The 26,764-nt window shown below is 40.9% G+C and overlaps 2 protein-coding genes across 3 annotated transcripts in view; both read right to left on the bottom strand.

Annotated features, from left to right (window-relative positions):
- The window catches only part of LOC110457153 (CST complex subunit STN1-like), a 35,201-nt gene extending 23,594 nt beyond the window's left edge, over positions 1-11,607 (bottom strand). The window contains exons 1-3 of one of the 2 annotated variants that reach the window (XM_021508267.1): positions 11,520-11,607; positions 4,163-4,448; positions 2,675-2,770 (exon numbers count right to left, since the gene is read on the bottom strand). In XM_021508267.1, the coding sequence (XP_021363942.1) occupies positions 2,675-2,770; positions 4,163-4,442 (376 nt within the window). In that variant the 5' untranslated portion in view covers positions 4,443-4,448; positions 11,520-11,607. Of the gene's footprint in view, positions 1-2,674; positions 2,771-4,162; positions 4,449-10,887; positions 11,003-11,519 lie in introns of those variants that run through there. The other variant, XM_021508266.1, reaches the window with a different exon arrangement.
- Positions 11,608-17,734: 6,127 nt separating this feature from the next.
- Positions 17,735-26,487, bottom strand: LOC110457146 (calmodulin-like). The gene is made up of 5 exons (XM_021508257.1): positions 26,252-26,487; positions 20,841-21,023; positions 20,345-20,488; positions 19,031-19,288; positions 17,735-18,231 (listed from the first exon to the last, which is right to left on the bottom strand). Exons 2-5 carry the CDS (start codon positions 21,001-21,003, stop codon positions 18,194-18,196), a joined length of 603 nt encoding a protein of 200 aa, XP_021363932.1. The 5' UTR covers positions 21,004-21,023; positions 26,252-26,487; the 3' UTR covers positions 17,735-18,193.
- Positions 26,488-26,764: the final 277 nt, after the last annotated feature.

Raw genomic sequence — 26,764 nt, 5'->3', positions numbered from 1 at the left:
AGACAAACACGAACATATCGCAGCCTCCCAAAATACACACACATACACTACACGCATGCATCTTGCACACAGGGGAGGCCGTCCTTAAATGACCTTAGCTGTTAATAGGACGTTAAACAAAATCAAACAAACAAACAAACAAACTGATGACCATACATCTAGTGTGTCAAAACTAGTCAACGTATTCTTGATTAAAGTCGTTTAACCCAGCACGATGTTGTCATGGACATCGTTACCTATTGATAACTTTACTACGTCCGGACTCGTGTATTCCTTGTTAAATCTGTCTGCTGGGTAACACAGAACTCCACTGAACTGCTGGGTAACACAAAACTCCACTGAACTGTTGGGTAACACAGAACTCCACTGAACTGCTGGGTAACACAGAACTCCACTGAACTGCTGGGTAACACAGAACTCCACTGAACTACTGGGTAACACAGAACTCCACTGAACTGCTGGGTTACACAGAACTCCACTGAACTACTGGTTAACACAGAACTCCACTGAACTGCTGGGTAACACAGAACTCTACTGAACTGCTGGGTAACACAGAACTCCACTGAACTACTGGGTAACACAGAACTCTACTGAACTGTTTGGTTACACAGAACTCCACTGAACTACTGGGTAACACAGAACTCCACTGAACTACTGGGTTACACAGAACTCCACTGACCTGCTGGGTTACACAGAACTCCACTGAACTGTTGGGTAACACAGAACTCATCTGAACTGCTGGGTAACACAGAACTCATCTGAACTGCTGGGTAACACAGAACTCCACTGAATTGCTGGGTTACACAGAACTCCGCTGAACTGTTGGGTAACACAGAACTCCACTGAACTACTGGGTTACACAGAACTCCACTGAACTGCTGGGTTACACAGAACTCCACTGAACTGTTGGGTAACACAGAACTCCAATGAACTGCTGGGTTACACAGAACTCGACTGAACTGTTGGGTAACAAAGAACTCCACTGAACTGCTGGGTTACACAGAACTCAACTAAACTGCAGGGTAACGCAGAACTCCACTGAACTGCTGGGTAACACAGAACTCCACTGAACTGCTGGGTAACACAGAACTCCACTGAACTGTTGGGTAACACAGAACTCATCTGAACTACTGGGTAACACAGAACTCCACTGAACTGCTGGGTAACACAGAACTCCACTGACCTTCTGGGTAACGCAAAACTCCACTGATATACTGGGTAACACAGAACTCCACTGAACTGCTGGGTTACACAGAACTCCACTGAACTATTGCACGGACGTTGGATCTCCCACTACCCGTATAATGTTTATGGGTTAAAACTTCACAGTGAGTGACCTTACCTGAGGAGTGACCTTACATGTGAGATGACCTTTTCATTCAGTGACCTTACCATTCAGTGAGATGACCTTTTCATTAAGTGACCTTACCTGTGGAGTGACCTTACCTTGGGAATGATCTTATCATTTAGAAACCTTACCATTCAGTCACCTTACCTGTGGAGTGACCTTATCTGTGGAGTGACTTACCTGTGGAGTGACCTTACCTTGGGAATGATCTTATAATTAGAAACCTTACCATTCAGTCACCTTACCTGTGGAGTGACCTTACCTGTGGAGTGTCCTTTTCATTCAGTAACCTTATCTGGGAAGTCACCTTACCTTTCAGTCACCTTACCTGTGTAGTGACCTTACCTGTGTAGTGACCTTACCTGTGTAGTGACCTTACCAGTGAAATGACATTACCATTCAGTAACCTTACCTGGGGAGCGACCTTACCTTTCAGTCACCTTACCTGTGGAGTGACCTTGCCTTGGGAATGATCTACCTTACCTTGGGAATGATCTTATCATTTAGTGACCTTACCATTCAGTGACCTTACCTGTGGAGTGACCTTACCTTGCGAATGATCTTATCATTTAGAAACCTTACATGTGGAGTGATTTTACCTGTGGAGTGACCTTACCTGAGGAGTGACTTACCTGGGGAGTGATCTTATCATTTAGTGACCTTACCATTCAGTGACCTTACCTTTCAGTGACCTTACCTGTTGAGTGACCTTACCTGTGGAGTAACCTTACCTGTGGAGTGACCTTACCTGTGGAGTGACCTAACCTGTTGAGTGACCTTACCTGTGGAGTATCCTTACCTGTTGAGTGACCTTGCCTGTGGATTTATCTTACCTGTGGAGTGCCCTTACCTGTGGAGTGACCTAACCTGTGGAGTGACCTTACCTGTGGAGTGACCTTACCTGTTGAGTCACCTTACCTGTTGAGTGACCTTACCTGTGGAGTAACCTTACCTGTTGAGTGACCTTACCTGTGGATTTATCTTACCTGTGGAGTGACCTTACCTGTGGAGTGACCTTACCTGTGGAGTGACCTAACCTGTGGAGTGACCTAATCTGTGGAGTGACCTTACCTGTGGAGTGACCTTACCTGTAGAGTGACCTTACCTGTGGAGTGACCCTACCTGTGGAGTGACCTTACCTGTAGAGTCACCTTACCTGTGGAGTCACCTTACCTGTGGAGTCACCTTACCTGTAGAGTCACCTTACCTGTGGAGTGACCTTACCTGTAGAGTGACATTACCTGTGGAGTGACCTTACCTGTGGAATGACCTTACCTGTGGAGTGACCTTACCTGTGGAATGACCTTACCTGTGGAGTGCCCTTACCTGTGTAGGTAAAACAGGTGTGATTCTGTTCCACTTTGACCACCACACCCATCACGTCCACCTTGAATAGAGGATGGCTCCGATAAAGGTAGGTCCCTGTCAAATAAATCATATAACAGAATAGAGGATGGCTCCGATGGAGGTAGGTCCCTGTCAAATTAATCATATAACAGAATAGAGGATGGCTCTGATGGAGGTAGGTCCCTGTCAAATAAATCATATAACAGAATAGGGGATGGCTCCGATACAGGTAGGTCCCTGTCATATAAATCATATAACAATCTCAATCATACAAGTGAAACTCTCTTCATATGAAACATAAAAAGTGAAATCATGTGGTTCGGTGAAATTTAGAATTGATTGTAAGACATATGCACCTGCTGCCATGAAAAATTGTTTGACGAAAAATCAAACCACCAATGAATGTGCTAGAACAGTAAAAATAGTTTCTCTATTACAACTATGTATATAGTTATGATAACCTTGACCTTCAATGTAAATTTCTTAAATATAAATATGTTCATGGGTTTTTTTGTTGTTCACATATTTAACTTCTTTATGATCAAAGTTTCATGTAATCCGATCACAAATGGAAGGTGTCAGGCGGTCCCCCCCACTTCTTACAGTGACCTTGACCGTGGGTTGGATATAATAAACGTGGAGACATTCAATTCTCACAATCTATTGATGAAGTTTCATGGAAATCCTACTACAAATGAAGGTGTGACGACTTCAACATAAAAGACTGTCCAATATATAGTGACCATCACCTTGAGTGCAAACACTGAAACGCAAACCCATTCAAGCTAAATGTATCTTGGAGTTAAAATATATGAGAATCAGACCACCAAATATTAAAATGAAAGGTAGCAGAGTACAGTAGAAATGGCCTGGTCCTAAAAATAAAGGGCATGTCTCAGATAAACATTGATAGTGGATTCAACCTGCACAACACACCTACATACATGTATATATATATATTTATAAACTACATTTTGTTTAGGAGACTGAATTGTATTTTCAAAAACTGTTGTCCCCAGATTTGGGACTTTTGAAAACCATGGTTACCACATCAAAAAATACCAAAAAATGCAAAATAATGATTTTTAACCCAAAATTTGACCCCCACAAGTAGTATTTTTTTTCTTAAAACCTATCTGAAACTAAATATCGCCTACTCAGTAACAGAAATACTCACGTTTTAGCATACATGTAGGTAATTCCGGTGGAATTTTCACAATATTTACACATGTGCTGAGTACAAAAATAGATGATGCTAGCTTTTGTTGCGTAGACACAGATTTGTAAATGCCCAAAACTGTAGTCTCAACCCAAATTCATTTTTTTTTTAGATTATATAAGCCCACCTAATCCACTTCATCATGTACAAGCCAATTTTAGTGGTGATATTTTTTTTTTAATTTTGATACATGCAAAGCTATAAAGAATATGGAAACACGTATATTTAGTTTCGTGTTATTTTCATACCTGGAAACATGGTGTTCTCCCTCATCTGTAGAACATCGGCGATGTACATCTTGTTAAAGATCATGAAGTAGTAATCAAGGCCCCAAGTTTTTGTCGGGTGTAAACCTTCAGACATACTGTTGGACGTTTCATTGGGGGGGTGGCCAAACATCTCAGTTGTACCAGAGACGTATATATTACATACGTCTCTGGTTGTACGGGTCTCTTCCTCCACAGGCCTGCTGGTCATTTTGTTGGACATTGAACCTTGACCATCGAACATTCTTTTGTTGGACATCATGATCAGCTATTGGAAATAAATAGATTATTGATCTCAGGGTCAGAATAATATAAAAAGCAAAAACACTTTTAGTTCCAAAATGATCATATTTTTCCAACAACTGTAGAAGTAAGTTGAAGTAAAGTGAAGTAAAAATATTTGTTTGTTTTTGGAAATTAATTTTTCAACAGATGATATACTTCTCTCATTTTGCTCAGGATCATCTATATTTTTAAAATAAAATCAAAATGTTATATTTTCCTTCCATACCGTTTTGGGCAAATATGTTAGCCTTCCAAATCATCCTGTGTGGGTGTGTTCAGTCAACCATAAAAGTGTATGAACGCTTTTCCACGTGTACACCTCTTTCAAAAGCTAAGCTAGGCTAAGTAAGGCGTTGTTCAAATTGTTAAGGAAATCAATTTGATGAATATTCTTCACGTGTTTTTGTTTTAATATGGCACAAAGATGAACCAGACAACAGTTAAATGACGGTGAAATGAATAGGGACATAGGTGAAGTTGTGGAACATGACCGATATGGCGGAGGTTCAGTGATGACGTGGGGATGCATAAGCCTTTGTGGGAAAAATACCCTCCATGTCTTCCATAATGGTACCGTTACGGCCTGGATTTACGGTGATGAAACCCTTGATGCCTATGTCAGACCCTATCAGCCCTGACTTCATCCTTATGGACGATAATGCTAGGCCATCTACAGCAAGAGACTAAACAACGAAACGATTGGCCAGCCCGCTCACCGGATTTAAATCCCACGGAGCATGTGTGTGACATGCTGCAGACAGCTCTCTCTACCAGAAATGTTCAGCCAAGAACGCTCTAGGAGCTAGGAACAGCTTTGGTAGCTGAGTGGAACGCTATCCCACAAAACCGGATACGCGATCTCATTCCGGGGCATGCACAGACGTTGTGAAGCTGTAATTAATGCTCATGGGCGTCACACTCGATACTAAAACAGTTTCTGTTTATTTAGAGTTTTGTTCAATTTAAGTTTTTTAGTGAATACCTCGTTGTTACCAATTTTAAGGGTATTTACCCTTTTCCTGTGGCTCATTTTCTGACTGGAATGTTTTTGGAATTTTTGCATGCTGATGACTTAACAGAACCATCAATTTTTCAAAAATAATTTCAGTATAAACCAAATAAAATATTTATTTTCACATATGCCCAAAAATAAAAGTGATCCTTAGAAAAATGTGAGTGGTAGAGTTCAGTGTATCATCTATATTGACGTGTTTATTGACGTGTTTATATTGACGTGTTTATTGACGTGTTTATATTGACGTGTTTATTGATGTGTTTATATTGACATGTTTATATTGACGTGTTTATTGACGTGTTTATATTGACGTGTTTATTGATGTGTTTATATTGACGTGTTTATAGACATGTTTATATTGACGTGTTTATTGATGTGTTTATATTGACGTGTTTATTGACGTGTTTATATTGACGTGTTTATTGATGTGTTTATATTGACGTGTTTATTGACATGTTTATATTGTGATTTTATGAAAACTTCGCAAATTTCAATTGGAAATTTCAGTTAATTTGGAAGTAATTGAAACTTTTACTTTATTAACACCATTTAATTCCAAGAACAACACAACCATACATACATCACCGTACATGAAAATGTGATACTTTTTCATTTCCTGATTAATCTCACTAAGCAGTTTTCACAGTCAAAGTCAATTATTTTTACTATCACACGATAACAATTCAATTTAGAAATTTTAAAATGATCAATCATGTTTTATCTCAGATTTGTTTGGAAGTACTAGCTATATAGGTGAAATGACCCACTGCCTTGGCTAATGGAAATATATAGAATATATTTCTGGATCCCTATGATAATTTGTTCAGCTTGTCAAGACAGGACCAATGTCAGTGGGACTAGGCTGCTTGATTCGTCAGCAGCAGCAGTCAAGATCTGAGGTCGCACAGGATGAGATTATAGGACTAGGGCTGTCACAATGTGGAGGGAGAGGTTGAGATTATAGTACTAGGGCGGTCACAATGTGGAGGGAGAGGATGAGATTATAGGACTAGGCCTGTCACAATGTGGAGGGAGAGGATGAGATTATAGTACTAGGGCTGTCGCAATGTGTAGGGAGAGGATGAGATTATAGGACTAGGCCTGTCACAATGTGGAGGGAGAGGTTGAGAGTATAGGACTAGGTCTGTCACAATGTGGAAGGGGAGGTCGAGATTATAGGACTAGGGCTGTCACAATTTGGAGGGAGAGGCAGTGGGACTAGGCTGCTTGATTCGTCAGCAGCAGCAGTCAAGATCTGAGGACGCACAGGATGAGATTATAGGACTAGGGCTGTAACAATGTGGAGGGGGAGGTTGAGATTATAGGACTAGGGATGTCACAATGTGGAGGGAGAGGATGAGGTTATAGTACTAGGGCTGTCACAATGTGGAGGGGGAGGTTGAGATTATAGGACTAGGGCTGTCATAATGTGGAGGGAGAGGATGAGATTATAGGACTAGGGCTGTCACAATGGGGAGGGAGAGGTTGAGATTATAGGGCGAGGGCTGTCACAATGTGGAGGGAGAGGTTGAGAGTATAGGACTAGGTCTGTCACAATGTGGAAGGGGAGGTCGAGATTATAGGACTAGGGCTGTCACAATGGGGAGGGAGAGGTTGAGATTATTGGACTAGGGCTGTCACAATGTGGAGGGGGGGGTTGAGATTATAGGACTAGGGCTGTCATAATGTGGAGGGAGAGGTTGAGATTATTGGACTAGGGCTCTCACAGTGTGGAGGGAGAGGTTGAGATTATAGGCCTAGGGCTGTCACAATGTGGAGGGAGAGGATGAGATTATAGTACTAGGGCTGTCACAATGTGTAGGGAGAGGATGAGATTATAGGACTAGGGCTGTCACAATGTGGAGGGAGAGGATGAGATTATAGGAATAGGGCTGTCACAATGTGGAGGGAGAGGATGAGATTATAGCACTAGGGCTGTCATAATGTGGAGGGAGAGGTTGAGATTATAGGACTAGAGCTGTCACAATGTGGAGGGAGAGGTTGAGATTATAGGAATAGAGCTGTCACAATGTGGAAGGAGAGGTTGAGATTATAGGACTAAGGCTGTCACAATGTGGAGGGAGAGGATGAGATTATAGCACTAGGGCTGTCATAATGTGGAGGGAGAGGTTGAGATTATAGGACTAGGTCTGTCACAATGTGGAAGGGGAGGTCGAGATTATAGGACTAGGGCTGTCACAATGTGGAGGGAGAGGTTGAGATTATAGGACTAGAGCTGTCACAATGTGGAAGGAGAGGTTGAGATTATAGGACTAGGGCTGTCACAATGTGGAGGGAGAGGATGAGATTATAGCACTAGGGCTGTCATAATGTGGAGGGAGAGGTTGAGATTATAGGACTAGGGCTGTCAGAATGTGGAGGGAGAGGATGAGATTATAGTACTAGGGCTGTCACAATGTGTAGGTAGAGGATGAGATTATAGGACTAGGGCTGTCACAAAGTGTAGGGAGAGGATGAGATTATAGGACTAGGGCTGTCAAAATGTGGAGGGAGAGGTTGAGATTATAGGACTAGGTCTGTCACAATGTGGAAGGAGAGGTTGAGATTATAGGACTAAGGCTGTCACAATGTGGAGGGAGAGGATGAGATTATAGGTCGAGGGCTGTCACAATGTGGAGGGAGAGGATGAGATTATAGGACTAGGGCTGTCACAAAGTGGAGGGAGAGGATGAGATTATAGGACTAGGGCTATCACAATGTGGAGGGAGAGGTTGAGATTATAGGACTAGGTCTGTCACAATGTGGAGGGAGAGGATGAGATTATAGTACTAGGGCTGTCACAATGTGTAGGTAGAGGATGAGATTATAGGACTAGGGCTGTCACATTGTGGAGGGAGAGGATGAGATTATAGGACTAGGCCTGTCACAATGTGGAGGGAGAGGATGAGATTATAGGACTAGGGCTATCACAATGTGGAGGGAGAGGTTGAGATTATAGGACTATGGCTGTCACAATGTGGAGGGAGAGGATGAGATTATAGGAATAGGGCTGTCACAATGTGTAGGGAGAGGTTGAGATTATAGGACTAGGGCTGTCATAATGTGGAGGGAGAGGTTGAGATTATAGGACTAGGGATGTCACAATGTGGAGGGAGAGGTTAAGATTATAGGACTAGGGCTGTCACAATGTGGAGAGAGAGGATGAGATTATAGGACTAGGGCTGTCACAAAGTGTAGGGAGAGGATGAGATTATAGGACTAGGGCTGTCATAATGTGGAGGGAGAGGATGAGATTATAGGACTAGGGCTATCACAATGTGGAGGGAGAGGTTGAGATTATAGGACTAGGGATGTCACAATGTGGAGGGAGAGGTTGAGATTATAGGACTAGGTCTGTCACAATGTGGAGGGAGAGGATGAGATTATAGGAATAGGGCTGTCACAATGTGTAGGGAGAGGTTGAGATTATAGGACTAGGGCTGTCATAATGTGGAGGGAGAGGATGAGATTATAGGACTAGGGCTATCACAATGTGGAGGGAGAGGTTGAGATTATAGGACTAGGGCTGTCATAATGTGGAGGGAGAGGATGAGATTATAGGACTAGTGCTGTCACAATGTGGAGGGAGAGGATGAGATTATAGGTCGAGGGCTGTCACAATGTGGAGGGAGAGGATGAGATTATAGTACTAGGGCTGTCACAATGTGGAGGGGGAGGATGAGATTATAGTACTAGGGCTGTCACAATGTGTAGGTAGAGGATGAGATTATAGGACTAGGGCTGTCACATTGTGGAGGGAGAGGATGAGATTATAGGACTAGGTCTGTCACAATGTGGAGGGAGAGGATGAGATTATAGCACTAGGGCTGTCACAATGTGGAGGGAGGGGTTGAGATTATTGGACTAGGGCTGTCACAATGTGGAGGGGGAGGATGAGATTATAGTACTAGGGCTGTCACAATGTGTAGGTAGAGGATGAGATTATAGGACTAGGGCTGTCACAAAGGGGAGGGAGGGGATGAGATTATAGGACTAGGGCTGTCACAATGTGGAGGGAGAGGTTCCCCAACGAGTGGTGGCTGGTTATCATGTTTATCTAACTCGAAATAGTTCATTATCAAATTGTATTACAGAAGTGTGGTTTTCCGAGTGTGTTTTACAATTTGAATTATCTAATGAGAGTTTGATGAACATGTCATGATGAGAATCAACCATCAGGTTGTTGGAGCTTTTCTCCTGCAACGTTCAAGTATCATAGAAAACCAAATGTTTGTTTTGGGAAGAGACAGGATTTCTGTATTCGATTGGGGAAACACTTGCCATAAACTACCAAGTCACAACTGAAGATAATGTGGCAAAGCATTGTTACTTTGTAACTAGAAGATTGACTTATGAAATCATGTCCAGGGTGTTACCCACTAGTGGGTAAACAAAAAGGTTTATCAAACGTGTTCGGAGTGAGGGACCCTACAGGTTGTGGGAGAAATGATAATCTAAATCTGTGTGATCCACATGATCTAGGAGTCTTGATCCTTGACCGTAGCTGAACTACCTGTACACTCTAATATCAGTTATATACAGGTATTGTCTTAAACTTATTACATTCAATATAACAAATCCAGAAGACAGGAGGCAAATGAACTCTGACTGATGTCAACTTATGTTAAACTGGAATGAATGTCTAAAACAGTAGCATTCATTACAATCTGATTGGTTCTGAAGCTCAAAGGAATTCGTTTAATCGTCTGAACTAGTTAGTTAACATAAATGTCTAAAGTTTATAAGATGTGCATTGATAAGCTAGGTTGGCTAACAAGCATCAGCTGTATGGAATTTCCCTTTAGCTCAGTGGTAGAGCATCGGGCTGGAGAGCCAAGGGTTGCAGGTTTGAGCCCCAGCCAAGGCACTATCTTTATCACTTTTCCTCGTCCTACTACAGAAATACAAATAATACACAAGATGTATGATTAAGTGTGCTGTCATCCACCATGCATCTACAGTCACAGCTGATTCGCTAGAGGTATTAAATTAAGGCCTTAATCAGCAGCCGTCCATTTTGGAGTGTAAATAGAAGATTTATTAACCTGTTTTTAACAAATTAACACAGGTGTTCAGGTTCTGGAGTATATGTGATAAATTTAGGTATCACACATCACTGTTATAATAAGCATTGTCGCATTTATCTCAGGTAACCTGGCTTGACTTGATCAATAGCCTTAAAGCTTGTTAGCTTTATGAATTATTGTAAAATATCCAATCAAAATAGATGCCATCATTCTTGAGATTTGACACATTTTCTTACATTTTTCTCGATAATTAGTGGATACACGGATATACTTCAGGAATCGTGTGGCTGTGCCCCAATCCCAACCTCATAATTATGGTTTTATTTTCACGGACAGGACACTGCTCCTTTCACGTAATTAATTGAACAGTATAAACTTACTTCGTATCGTCGATTTTACGTCGCCATAACAAAATGTCACTCTCTGATGTAAATAAACATGACTTCTAAACTCTGGCTGTCAAACGGAGTGACGACACTGTCCGTTTTGTGCTTGCCGCCATTATTAATACAAAAGAGTTCCTCAAGGGCCAGTTACCCTGGTCCAACGTACGATAGTATTCGAAATATAGCATACCAGCGGTGTGGGTAGGTGCACTGCCGATTTTTAATTTTATGCATGATTTTTTTCGAGGTTTATACCTAGCATATGCATGTAAGTGTGTCAAGCATCTGTGCAATCTATATCTAGTACCACAGCACTGGCTGTTGAACTTAATCCGTCATCATCTAATAAATTAAAATCCTATGCAAAGCTTATAATTAGCGGAACAAGTGTGCGCTGGTAGCGTCCGAAAAATTGAATAACAAATAATGTATCGAGCTATTGTATACCATGTCCAACAAAGATATGGAATATTAACAGTGCGATCATCACAATTCGTGGCAGAGATATACACATGTACAGTTAAATGACTTATAGGCCTACTAATCTAGTAATATAAACTCTAGATTAAATTGGAAGTTCAAGCTCTTGAATTATATCGGGTTTTTTTGTTTGTCTCGATACTTACTATTTATTTGATCACTTTACTTATAGCAGATCAATTGGAGTAGCACACCTAGTAGATTTTAGTGGAAACAGCGAAATTTCTGTCAGGCTGTCAGCGTTCAAATGTACTATTATGACGTCGTTTTACTATGACGTCGACATTTTATGCGTAGTCCCAATTATATGTTTTATCAGGAAAGGTTCTAAAAAATACATTGAATTACTTCATATTCCAAGAATCATATAAAACTATTCCGGTCACCTAGAGGCACATGTTTATACCTCTATGGAAAGCTGAAATTATCATTTTTTACTTCATTAATAAAAAGTAAACCAGTACTTTTGTTATACCGGCTGGGATTATGGTATACTGTAGAAAATTGTACGTGGAAGTAATAAAGTGCATGTTTTTACCTTAAGCGTATGACAACGAATGAGAATGTGGACACGATCTGTTGTTGATACAATGATGGATGATGCTCTGTGACATTTCGAAATCCAGGGGTTACACGCTCAGCACTCATATCGGTAGCGGAAGTCTTGGATTTGGATGTCCGAGCAGAGACGTATATACTACTTATGTCTCTGGTCCGAGGTATTCGTTTTTGAGTTAAACGTGCACCGGCGAGTCCTTTTCTCTATTTCGTACAGGTATTCGTCTTCCAGTCACTGTCAGATACTGCCGATACCGTTAATAATTCTAATATAAAGCCTAATTAATTTGGGTGGCCAAGGGTTAAAGGCAATTTTTGTTACGTTATAGATAATGATATGATGCATGACGTTAATTAAAACCAACAAACCTTTGATAACGTTATCCACATATGCCAGAGAGAGATGCACTTCCGCTAGTGGCGCCTGTGCTTCGTCATAATGTTCCAATATGATACTGAACCTGTTGGACGGTTTTTTCTTCTCAATACTTTTTACTTATATAATTACATCTTAAGAAGAATGTGTGAGACAACCTAACGGGTTACTGGTGACAAATGTTTCTAGTCTATGTAGCCATCGTGTGATTGACCGTTAACTCTTTGAAACGTGGCATTTTATTGGATGCCTTCATTTTGTAATAAAAACACAAGTCGATTATTCTCAGTGTGCAGTTCTATTATCTCATTCTGAAATTGTATTGGTTCAACATGAAAATAAACTATCACTCATTCTCAATGTGTATTGGTTCAACATAAACTGTCACTCATTCTCAAGTACAAAGGATATTGGTACAACATGAAATAGACTATCATTGTTCAACATGAAATAGACTGTCACTCATTCTCGATTACAAAGTGTATTGGTTTAACATGAAATAGACTGTCACTCATTCTCAATTACAAAGTGTATTGGTTCAACATGAAATAGACTGTCACTCATTCTCAATTACAAAGTGTATTGGTTCAACATAAAAAAAACTGTCACTCATTCTCAATTACAAAGTGTGTTGGTTCAGCATGAAAATGTATATTAGTGGGTTAATGGAGCACTACGTACATATAACACATTTATCATATAAAGCACTACAATCAATGACACTTTAGTGAAAATGTGACAGATATCTTACATGAACAAACGATAAACATGGAGGTATTCCTTGGACCAAATAAAATGCAAAACTGTACTCCAGTTTAATCGGACACCGTCGGCATTTTCCGTATAATAAGCAGATCTATATTCAGCAACACGAAACATGAAACAATAAATCAGTTAGACAATATCTTTGACATCGAAATGTACACAGTATATTCAAGATGTAGCTTACATATATGTGTGATACGTAACACAACTCACTGTCAAGCAATGCACTATCACTCAGGATCATTGATGAAACAACTGCTATGAAACAGAACTAAATATTGTTGTCAGTCAATACACTAGACACTTCGGTAATTAGTTGACGAACTCCGTGATTCTGGCCTGTCGGCGTGATGTCGCGGCTAAAGAGTCTACCTGATCTTCTAGGTCGTAGAAGGGTCCGAAATCAGTGCAGTTGTTCTCCTCTAGGTAACGTCGGATGTATGCTAGAGACTCTCTGACGACAGCTGCTGTAGCGGGTATAACTGTATTGTTCTCTTCATCATCATCATCGTCGTCATCGCTGTTGGTAGCGTCTCTTGACGTCTGATAGAGGATCGCATCGCATACGTCCGGAGAAGAGGCGTTGACGTCCAGGTCGTGGTCACGCTTAACAGTTGGTGCATCATCGGCCTCCCTCTTCCCGTCAGGTTGTCGTCGGAAACGGATGGAGTTCCTAGCCTTCCTGATGATGCGCTGAAATCGTTGTGGCCTAGTTGTTTGCCGATATCAATGGCCTTGTCGGTCAGTATTGGTCCGTTGATATGGACACCGCTCGTTATAGCGTTGTTGACCCACGTGCTGAGTGCCGTCTCTACGTCCGCTGCTGTCCCCGACCGTTGTCTTTTGCGCTGTGTGTTGGAGGTTGTTTTGAACAATGAGCGTATCTCCTCCTTCTTCGAAGCTATCTTGGAAATAGTTGAAGCGGAGCATTCTAACTGGACGGAAATTTCTTTCTGTGTCATCTTCTGGTCTAACATAGCTACAATCTTATACTTTTGTGTGAGAGATAGGTCGTTTCTCTTCCTCTTTGACGTCATGTTTATGTTAGTAGTGGATGGATGAATCGCTGGAGTGGTGAATGGTGAACGAGAAAATAACCCGTATATATAGGGCCATCTATGATAATGACAACTATTCATATTTTAAGTTGTTTATAATTAGGCTGTGTGCCCTAATTATCTCCTTAACCAAAAACAACACTTACTCTTCACAAAAACAACACCTACCTATAAATACGACGGTATTTAACCAAGCCGTCGTTATTTCAACCGGGAGCATAAATTATTTCTTTGATGGATAGTTATTCAAAATCAACACTTACTCCTCGCAAAATCAACACTTACTCCTTCCAAAAACAACACTTACTCCTCGCAAAATCAACACTTACCTTCACGATCAACTTATATAAGCTGTCGTTGTGTCCGTGTAACCAATTAAATACTTTTCGTCTTCACTAATTGTTGAAATGTTTTGATAACATAGGTTCACTGTGTACCTTTATTCATTAGACGTATTGATAGAGAATTGATGTTCGAAAGTTGGCCAGGTGTGAAAAAGACCAAATTAGACCATAACATTAATGACATAACGCGCCCAGGTGTCACACCGCATCCCAAGGCTAAAACCCGTGGCTTCTTTTCCTCAATTACCTGTATTGTTTTGTGATAGTGGCCAAAATGAGGTGTTCTGAAGCGGAGAAGACATCAAAGAGAGTGAAATAAACAGAAATCACATTACAAAAATTATGAAAAGGTAAAAAGTGTTTCGCGAAAACATGATATTAAACATGAAAATGACATTAAGCGGTGTGGTGATGTAAACCAAAAACGTTTAAATCAGAAACGAAACAGATTTGTTTTTTAATTCGTTCCACATCGTCTGTTTGTATTTGAGGTATCATGTATGTATTGGTTGATAATTTTCATTTGGTCTGTGATATTGGTGTATGTAGTTTATTGTGAACTGTTATTTGCTATCCACCTGTAAGTGGGCCTTATGGCCTGTCGGATTAAAGAAATAAACAAATCATTTTAAGGCAATACTGATTATGTTGCAATGGGGGATCCAGAGGGTTTTTTTGGGCTTCAGGAAACCCCCCACCGTGAGAATTTTCTTTAAAAATCATGTATTTTCACCATTTTCCTCAGTTTTTCCCCACATGGAAACCCCCCCCCCCAGGAAATTTGGAACCCCCCCAGATAGGTCTCTGGATCCGCCACTGTGTTGATTATAAAGAAAATTAGTTCTGAACAGCTGTCCGTGTAAGATTTCCTGTGACGACTCGATGTAGGCTATACAAGTATTATCATTTGTTTAACGCTGTTGTATCAACGATATCTATATATGTGTGTTACGGAGTGTGGTCCGACTGTACAAACATAGACATGATTTGCTAAGAAAGTATTTTATAAGTTTTCAAATGTCATCAAATAATGTTTCTTTTTCTTTCTTATAATTGTAACTTGGTTGAATGATCTAGCCTATATTTTTGTAAGTGTATATGAGTGTGTCTTGTTGATCTATGTATTTAATTATGCTTTCTGTCCATCTATACCGGATAGGAGAAGACTTATATAGGCTAAGCCTGTTGTCTCATCCAATTGTTCAATATTTTTTCGTCCAATAAAATGTGTTGAAATTGAGAGTTGTATCAACGAGGAAAAATGAATTTGAGAGTAGAAATGTGTTATGTCGCGAGGACAATGTTTATGTGTAATAAATTTGATATTTGTTTGAACATCTAAACACTTAATTGATTGGATAACCCCCACACAACTACAAACCAACTGTCTTATTGTCTGAATTGTATTGATTAGTTGGACAACTGTGAACTATAATACATTTTGAATGGTAAATTGAAGTTTAGATAAATGTATTAGAGACCTTTCCCTATCATACACACAACAAAGACTAAAAAAAAAAAATGTATGTGCTCTGCATCCCTCCATTGCAATTGCATCGAGAAGGCAAATGTTGTTATGGTCCTATAACACACATTTCTATCGCTGACAAACTGTCGGGCTTTATTAAGTTTGTAATCAATAACAATGTGTGTTATGGGACCATAACAACAGTTGCTAAAACATGAAGATACTTAGATGTACAGTGTGTCTGTAGAGAGTCATATCTAACAGCAAAACTTCCATATAGTACTTTATCTAAATACCTTGATATAAAAACTCTTCACTGCTAGTACATGTATATACGTCCACTTTCCCCCCTTCTAATAAGATATCTGTGTTTGCCTCTCAAAGTTACGCCGTAAATCCTCTTTATGACGTCAAAACGTTGCTGAGAAGATGATGGCAGTATTACGAGTTTTTATATTATTTCATAAAGGCATCTATATACAATGTAAAGTCATTGATTTCTGAAGACAAAGAATAAACTGTACAAGCCAAATAACGCGCGAATCGGCACTTACACATTTTTTAAGAATAATTTAAACATTTAAGAAAATGTTGTTTTTTCCCAAAGAATATCAATATAGATTTGATTTTATGACTAGGTTTTGTACTTCTATAAAAAAAAATATAGATCAACACAACACCTAAACAAAGAAAATTAGTTTGAAAACAACAACAGCATAGCTATGTGAAGCTGGATGGTAAACGACGACATAAAGTGTTTATATACAAAAACCAAATGAGAGACTGGGCACGCATTACCGGAATCTATGATGATTAGTCAACTTTTAGCACAGACTGCCGGGAGATCTACTTTCGTCTCCGGTCATGTGATTTGTTTAAATGAATCCAACACACTGTGTTAAATCAATCTAATTAAAATTATATCTTCACATCGCTCCCGTTTTCTGATATGTCGCGAATATACGAGGCATGGGAATTAATAGGAGCTACCTCCCTTTTTCAGGAGTGTAGGTAAGAATATCAAAGTTTTCAATTATAGTTCCATTAAATTCATTTACCACATCTTTACGGAAGTGTTATATATAGCATATATTATTGTGAACCATCCATCCCGTCTGGATAAGTATTGGGGACAACCTGATTGTTTCTATAACCATGAGATAGACAATAATGAACTTATTCATTGCCGGGACGTCAGCATAGTGTCTGACGATATTCCAGATCTGGATATATAGGCATATTGCCTGCGTCCAGTATTATTATTATTATTATTATTATTATTATTATTAATTGTGTGATTAATTAATATTACATAAGTACTATAGTTACATTTGTATGTTTTTGGTGTAAGGGAAGTAACTCCAATTATGATTATATCATTTGCCAATTGTAACATCATGCATGTTCTCCCTTGAAGGGAACTCTTTAATTTAATGGAAGTTAATGGCAGGGAATAAAAGTGAAGATCACGAAAATGAACGGTTGTGTGTTATGTTATACTCAATATTCTGCCAAGCGAGTCCCCACTAGATACAGTTAACTCAACCCGTTACAGAAGATGCAATTTTATGATATAAAGACATCAATTAGTAGGGGAGATAACTAGTACAATTAGAAGTTAAATATGCATATATTCCGTTCATATTCAATTTGTCTTTGAAGTAATACATGAGGAGACATTAATCAGAAGTAAAACAATAAACGATGTAGAATATATAAAGCGCTGAATTATCCGGTATATTGAGTGACGTCATTCGACGCCAAGTAAATTGCATCAACATCACACGTCATGTAATTTTCATCATAATAGTGAATCATTTTATTTGCATCAATAAAGACGTTACTTCGTCCACATTAGCTGAATGACGTCATATAATCAGCATCCCCATATTTGTATCACATTAGTGGATTATATAGTCATGTTTCTTCACCACAGTAACGTTACGGCATGTTCGTCACCAGAGTTACGTCATACATTCCGATTGAATTTCGCTAATATTGAAATGTTATGAAATGTGAAACGTTTTCCGAACGGAAATATTGTCTTCTTTCGTGAATCCTGGAATTTTTGTAGCTGATTATATTTTCAAGCTCTGACACAGTCTTTCTCTAGACAAATGACACATCTGTCGATATAGAAGATCATTATCATCAGTGTCAAAACATCTCGAAGGATCACGGTGGTTCATAACATATCCGCCATTTTGTGTTGGTGTTCCAGCACATTTATTTCCCCGGTAACTTTAATATGTTAGAAAACCTTGGAACACATTTTGGATGTCACAAATTCTGAAAAAATACGAAACAAAACATGAAATTAACACAAACACCAGATTTTTTAGGAAACATTCTTGATCAGATCTGACCATAACGTCATATCGAGTACGAAGGAATTATGATTGATAAGGGAGGCAACTCCATTATAGTTATGTGTGTTCAGTACCCTTTACTTTTATCTGACCAACATCTCGAGAAAACAAGCAATTTTCAATCATTCCAAAGATGTATGTAAACATCGCCAACCTAATTACGCACGAGGAAATCAGGGAAACTACTGCGATTATCTCCCCTGCTAGATGTACACGTATGTAAATATAAACTTGATTTAATTTTGAATTTTGAAACAAGTTAGTTGAACTAATTATAGCGCACAGATGGTCTTAATGCGGGAGGACACCGGAGTACCCGGAGAAAATCCACGTGGTCGGGCAGGTGAACCCATACACTTCGCCACCCGACAACCCAACACGCATGTAGCATCATTATACATTGATATTGATTCGCTGACCTGACTGGTTAAATCCATTACTGAAAATTGAGTCAAAATTATAGTTGAGTTACTAATCAAGTTGAATAATTATAACGATTTTGGAGAAGTAGTAGGTTGTACAATTGCGAAATTTATGCCTCCATTTTTAAAGGTGGTGTCCAGTTGATAGCATCTGTATACTAAAACACTTATCATTCTAGCGGAACTGGACTGCGTCGATCGCCGGCGACCAAGTAGCTCAATTGGTTAGAGCGTCCGTCTAGAGTTCGGTGGTCGCGGGTTCGAACCCTGGTCTGGCCGTGCATTTCCGATACGTACCGATATAATCTATCCTGCCGTCGCCGTTAGCATCAGCCTCAAAGAGAACGGACATCAACGCCTCGTCGTCATTTCCGGGGTAAAATCTCGGGTCCTTGAACATAAGCGCCTTCCTGAGCTCGTCAACGGAGATGAACCCGTCACCGTTCTTGTCAAGCGCCTGGAAGGCGGCGATCATACTCTCTTTTTCCATGTCAATTGATATGTAGTTGAACATCATCAAGTTTTTATACTCTTCAAAGTCGATACAGCCGTCACCTACGGATATATACATAATCAATACTAATTTTCCCTGAAGCAGTCTTAAGCTTGTTTTCCCTGTTTCCTGTTACGCCATAGCTACCCTTTCTTGTACGATTTGTCACCTCCCGTCATTACAGAACCCCTCTCTCGGAATTGCAAACACAACCCACGATCAATTGGAAACCGTCGGCACTTTCCGTAAACGAGAAAATGTTTCTCGTTTACGGAAAGTGCCGACGGCTCCCGATTGACCCAACGATATGACAAAAATCGTCATTCAGTATTAAGCAATCTTAACTGTTTCTAACACGTTATGAACAGTCAATTCCGTGATATGATTGACTTCGTCTTAGTGTATGTCGAAATATTCCCGTCTTTAGTGTACTCGTCATCGTTCGACAAAACCGTTACGACAAAGTAATAAATAAGGGAGCTAACTCCGAAAGACAAGAGTGAATGCTGGTTTTGAGTGTTTATTGTTTACGTACTATTAACAGCTATGGTCAATTTAAGGACGTGCAAGGGTTTTGGATACGGAGTGACGTATAGGCTCCTGAATAAATATGGTGACACCTGTTTCTCTCGATGGCATTTTTTTTTATCTTACTATGCCCCAAAGTTAGAATTTGTTTTCATTATAACTAGGGCTGCAACGATATATCGTACCGTATCGTATCGTGATACTTTCTTATGTATCGTTTCGAATTGTTTTGTTTGCCTGTATCGCGATACACAAAGGGTAATGAAAGTATCAATATTCTGTTTAGGAGCTTACTTATTGTTTTGGAATTCTGTAGTGAAGGTGTGGCCCACTGTACTAAAAATCATACACAAATACATTTTGACAGGATTTATTATACGCATATGATTAAGTATATAACAAATGTCTGTAAAATCCGGCACTCAATCATTATTAAGTTGACCTTCTGATCGGATACGTGTATCGTGATACGTACCGTATCGTAAGCATCGTATCATGAGGTATGCATATCGTTGCAGCCCTAATTATAACATAGTTTGATATAACCGTGACGTCAGTTCCCGCCCCTCTCCCCTTCTCTCCCCTCCTACCGTCGAGGTCGGCCTCTTCCAGCATTTCGCGGGCCTCCTCCTCTGTGGGGTTCATGCCCAGACAGTAGGCGGCACTCTTTAGTTCCTCCAAAGTTATCTTCCCGTCACCATTCGCGTCTATAATCGAGAATGATCTGCGGATCTCTGAAATGTTAACAACACTCAAAGTGATGACGTCATCATTTTCGTCTATATCACAACCCATGATCTATGATCGGTAAGAAAATATAACTATACAAGCTTACAGTCGCCACTGGCGACTGACAAAAGTCCAATTTGGTATGGTATTAGTTTGTGATCATATATTATCAATTGAAAAATTGTAACTAAACAGTACTTTATCATAGTAAGACTTGATTACGTTTCCTTGTACCAGTTCTCTCCACTAAGTGCTGCTCATTGAATTGCAGTTTTGAGGAAAAGCCTAGCGGGGAGTAGAAAAACTACGATATGTTTTTCAGTCAGGTACCATGTACCTTTTGGAAAGAATTTTTACCTGCCAACTCATCGCCCGTCAAAGACCTGGACGGTTTTTCCCCATCCTCTGGCTTAAGACTAAATTTTTTCCTAGGGTTCGGCTGTGTTGTAAACCCGCTAAGTGGCGGTAATTCCGGAGCCTCGTTGTCCTGGTCTACATCCGGGTCATTTAAACTAGCCATGACTGTTTGTTCACCTGTAACTATAGATATCAGGAAATATGATCAATTGATAATAATATCACTCAAAATATTTCGCAGCTGTTTTAAATAAGATAGATACAAGGCGAGTCTGTAAATGTATTTGATGAACTTCCATATGCCATCGTGCCTCTAACAAAAATCTCTCAACTCCCACTTTGGATCATGCCTTGTTACACAACCGATCAGAGCGTCTATGTGGCGTGTCGATGACTAGTACGGTATGTACTCTGTCACCTTCATCGGACATATGACCAGTGAAGCAGCATACGCACAAAAAAGTTTAAAGTGTAAAAAGTGAACGAGTTGTCCGGCTACACAGAGAAAGGGAATCTGGTGCTAGAAGGAGTGAGAGAGAAAGAAGAAACCAGGACGCTGACAGCTATGACGACGGGGAACAGGGAGGCGTCGACTTGGTGGATTACGGAGGGGTGAGAGAGAAAGAAGAAACCAGGACGCTGACAGCTATTACGACGGGAAGCTGCTGGGAGGCGTCGACGTGGTGGATTACAGAGGGATGAGAGAGAAAGAAGAAACTAGAACGCTCACAGCTATGACGACGGGAAGCAGGGAGGCGTCGCCTTGGTGGATTACGGAGGGGTGAGAGAGAAAGAAGAAACCAGGACGCTGACAGCTATGACGACGGGGAACAGGGAGGCGTCGACTTGGTGGATTACAGAGGGATGAGAGAGAAAGAAGAAACTAGAACGCTGACAGCTATGACGACGGGGAACAGGGAGGCGTCGACTTGGTGGATTACAGAGGGGTGAGAGAGAAAGAAGAAACTTGGACGCTGACAGCTATGACGACGGGAAGCAGGGAGGCGTCGACTTGGTGGATTACAGAGCAGAGAAAGATGACATAGTCAGAGATCAATGTGTACACTTCATGTCAGACGCAGTTTATTATCATTCATTAGCTGTGCGCTACTGTGGACATACAAACATATTTACATTTTTTTAAATGGATGGTGAACCCGTCGTCTCCAGACACAGATTTGCGACAGATACTTTTTGATACAAGGAGAGAATTTGATTAGAAATAAGGCATGGACAATTTACTCATCCTAAATCTCATTGTCTGCCCTTAAAATGAACATATCAATTTATTCATCCTAAATCTCATTGTATGCCCTTAAAATGAGCACGTCAATTTACTCATCCTAAATCTCATTGCATGCCCTTAAAATGAGCACGTCAATTTACTCATCCTAAATCTCATTGCATGCCCTTAAAATGAGCACGTCAATTTACTCATCCTAAATCTCATTGCATGCCCTTAAAATGAGCACGTCAATTTACTCATCCTAAATCTCATTGCATGCCCTTAAAATGAGCACGTCAATTTACTCATCCTAAATCTCATTGCATGCCCTTAAAATGAGCACGTCAATTTACTCATCCTAAATCTCATTGCATGCCCTTAAAATGAGCACGTCAATTTCAAAAGTCGTGTTCTTGATGTCTGTTCCATTTAGCATAAATACAACATTGTATAACATATTGACCTTTCTACGCTCTTTTCACATTCATGGTCTACCTAACGGTATGGCATAATTATCATATTTTTCGGATTGATCAATTCCGGATACGCTCCTTACGGAAGGTCCGTAGTTGTATGGTGTGTCCGTGTTGTCGATGTAGGATTTGAATTTGATTTAAAAGTAAATCATTCCACATCGTGCGTTTACGTATCATATAGTAATGATTGTACCTATCTAAATGTCAGCAGGTCAAAGGTAAGACTATACACATATGGGAGATAACTTGTATAAGTTGTAGTCACTTGTGACAAATCCCCGATTAAAAAACACGTTCGTAATTTTTTGAGTCAATATATGTAGATCTAAATCAATAACATATATTAAACGTGTTTAACATAATTATATTCTCTTTAATCTTTACTACGAAAGACATGCAACAGATCCCTGCTTACAACTGTAGGTTTTACAATGAACTAATTCCCCGGGTGACAATTAGGTGACTATAACACGGAGACACGATTTTGGTGTACTTTTGTATTTTAAAGCCAGTATTCATTGCGAAAATTATGGTAACTCGTGGAAGAAATATTTTGATTAAAAATCCGATAATATACATTTTATAAAAGTTGTATAGTATATTTTTGTTTATATTGATCTTTGCTTTTCCAAATCTGATTTATGCAAATCTAAAACCTGAACAAGCAACCAGTTGATTTACCATAGGGTCATTGTTTGATCAAGTTTACAATTTATCTGGTTTTCTCCTACCATCCGGGTACTCTGGTTTCCTTCCTACTATCCGGGTACTCTTGTTTCCTCCTACCATCCGGGTACTCTGGTTTCCTCCTACCATCCGGGTACTCTCGTTTCCTCCTACCATCCGGGTACTCTGGTTTCCTTCCTACTATCCGGGTACTCTTGTTTCCTCCTACCATCCGGGTACTCTGGTTTCCTCCTATAATCCGGGTATTCTGATTTCCTCTTACCATCCGGGTACTCTGGTTTCCTCCTACCATCCGGGTACTCGGGTTTCCTCCTAACATCCAGGTACTCTGGTTTCCTTCTACATTAAGACGCTGGACTGCTCGCTTCCATCCGGGTACTCTGGTTTCCTCCTACCATCCAGGTACTCGGGTTTCCTCCTAACATCCAGGTACTCTGGTTTCCTCCAACATTAATACCATACACTGCTCGCTTCCATCCGGGTACTCTGGTTTCCTCCTACAGTAAGACCCTTGACTGCTCGCTTCCATCCGTGTACTCTTGTTTCCTCCTACCATCCGGGTACTCTGGTTTCCTCCTACATTAAGACCCTACACTACACGCTTACATTCAGGTATTCTGGTTTCCTCCTACCATCCGGGTACTCTGGTTTCCTCTTACCATCCGGGTACTCTGTTTTCCTCCTACATTAAGACCCTACACTACACGCTTACATCCAGGTACTCTGGTTTCCTCCTACTATCCGGGTACTCTGGTTTCCTCCTACCATCCGGGTACTCTGGTTTCCTCTTACCATCCGGGTACTCTGGTTTCCTCCTACATTAAGACCCTACACTACACGCTTACATCCAGGTACTCTGGTTTCCTCCTACCATCCGGGTACTCTGGTTTCCTCTTACCATCCGGGTACTCTGGTTTCCTCCTACATTAAGACCCTACACTACACGCTTACATCCAGGTACTCTGGTTTCCTCCTACCATCCGGGTACTCTGGTTTCCTCTTACCATCCGGGTACTCTGGTTTCCTCCTACATTAAGACCCTACACTACACGCTTACATCCAGGTACTCTGGTTTCCTCCTACCATCCGGGTACTCTGGTTTCCTCTTACCATCCGGGTACTCTGTTTTCCTCCTACATTAAGACCCTACACTACACGCTTACATCCAGGTACTCTGGTTTCCTCCTACCATCCGGGTACTCTGGTTTCCTCCTACCATCCGGGTACTCTGGTTTCCTCTTACCATCCGGGTACTCTGGTTTCCTCCTACATTAAGACCCTACACTACACGCTTACATCCAGGTACTCTGGTTTCCTCCTACCATCCGGGTACTCTGGTTTCCTCTTACCATCCGGGTACTCTGTTTTCCTCCTACATTAAGACCCTACACTACACGCTTACATCCAGGTACTCTGGTTTCCTCCTACTATCCGGGTACTCTGTTTTCCTCCTACCATCCGGGTACTCTGGTTTCCTCTTACCATCCGGGTACTCTGTTTTCCTCCTACATTAAGACCCTACACTACACGCTTACATCCAGGTACTCTGGTTTCCTCCTACTATCCGGGTACTCTGGTTTCCTCCTACCATCCGGGTACTCTGGTTTCCTCTTACCATCCGGGTACTCTGGTTTCCTCCTACATTAAGACCCTACACTACACGCTTACATCCAGGTATTCTGGTTTCCTCCTACCATCCGGGTACTCTGGTTTCCTCTTACCATCCGGGTACTCTGTTTTCCTCCTACATTAAGACCCTACACTACACGCTTACATCCAGGTACTCTGGTTTCCTCCTACTATCCGGGTACTCTGGTTTCCTCCTACCATCCGGGTACTCTGGTTTCCTCTTACCATCCGGGTACTCTGGTTTCCTCCTACATTAAGACCCTACACTACACGCTTACATCCAGGTACTCTGGTTTCCTCCTACTATCCGGGTACTCTGGTTTCCTCCTACCATCCGGGTACTCTGGTTTCCTCTTACCATCCGGGTACTCTGGTTTCCTCCTACATTAAGACCCTACACTACACGCTTACATCCAGGTACTCTGGTTTCCTCCTACTATCCGGGTACTCTGGTTTCCTCCTACCATCCGGGTACTCTGGTTTCCTCTTACCATCCGGGTACTCTGGTTTCCTCCTACATTAAGACCCTACACTACACGCTTACATCCAGGTACTCTGGTTTCCTCCTACCATCCGGGTACTCTGGTTTCCTCTTACCATCCGGGTACTCTGGTTTCCTCCTACATTAAGACCCTACACTACACGCTTACATCCAGGTACTCTGGTTTCCTCCTACCATCCGGGTACTCTGGTTTCCTCTTACCATCCGGGTACTCTGGTTTCCTCCTACATTAAGACCCTACACTACACGCTTACATCCGGGTACTCTGGTTTCCTCTTACCATCCGGGTACTCTGTTTTCCTCCTTCATTGAGACCCTACACTACACGCTTACATCCAGGTACTCTGGTTTCCTCTTACCATCCGGGTACTCTGTTTTCCTCCTTCATTGAGACCTACACTACACGCTTACATCCGGGTACTCTGGTTTTCTCCAACAATCCAGGTACTCTGGTTTCCTCCTACAGTAAGACCCTACACTACACGCTTACATCCAGGTACTCTGGTTTCCTCCTACCATCCGGGTACTCTGGTTTCCTCCTACATTGAGACCCTACACTACACGTTTCCATCCGGGTCAACAAGAGTGATTAATGTGATTTTTTTTTTTTGTCAGTAGTAAAACATAAATACGGCCCTAAAACGTCAATATGAGGTACGGGACATTGAAAACTGACCGTCTCTGATAAAACATAAGTAAATACGGCCCTAAAATGTCAATATAAGGTACGGGACATTGATAACTGACCGTCTCTGATAAAACATAGGTAAATACGGCCACAAAACGTCAATATGAGGTACGGGACATTGAAAACTGACCGCTGTATCAGCAACCAAAGACGTAATAAGTGGTATAGAAGCAATTGTTTCACAATGATATATAATGTACATACCATGCTACGGTCAGTTGTTTTACATCAGTGGTCAGTTTGTTTACTGGTGGTTTCGTGTGGCTCCCATCTGCCGGACAGTCAATTTCAAGTCCGCTGCGTCAATATCTCCACGGTTGTCTAAATAAGGACTTACCGCTGGTCAAAACTGTTGTTCAAATCGGTATTTATCTGCGATAAATATAGCCACTAAGTCCTAATCGATCCTCTTCAAACATGCGATAAACTTAACAACATGACACTTTACATGTCCACCCTCGCTCTAGAAATGGACTCTACTTTTCTTTGATGGAATCACTACTCATTCTGGATTAAGGGTAGGAGGATTAACCAATGAGCTCCTGGTACAAAGCCGGTTATATGTGAAATGTAGCAAAGTGTTACCTGTACACATGAACGTATACACTCCATTCCGGGGGTCAAGGTTGACCGATTTAATACGAAAATTAATTAGTTTTCCGCCCCCTCCCTCTTTTTTGAAAAAAAACCCCACTATCAATCATAACATATTTATTA

Source organism: Mizuhopecten yessoensis, unplaced genomic scaffold (assembly GCF_002113885.1).
Source record: "Mizuhopecten yessoensis strain PY_sf001 unplaced genomic scaffold, ASM211388v2 scaffold9031, whole genome shotgun sequence".
NCBI lineage: Eukaryota > Metazoa > Mollusca > Bivalvia > Pectinida > Pectinidae > Mizuhopecten > Mizuhopecten yessoensis.
This window is presented reverse-complemented; position numbering and strand designations above follow the sequence as displayed.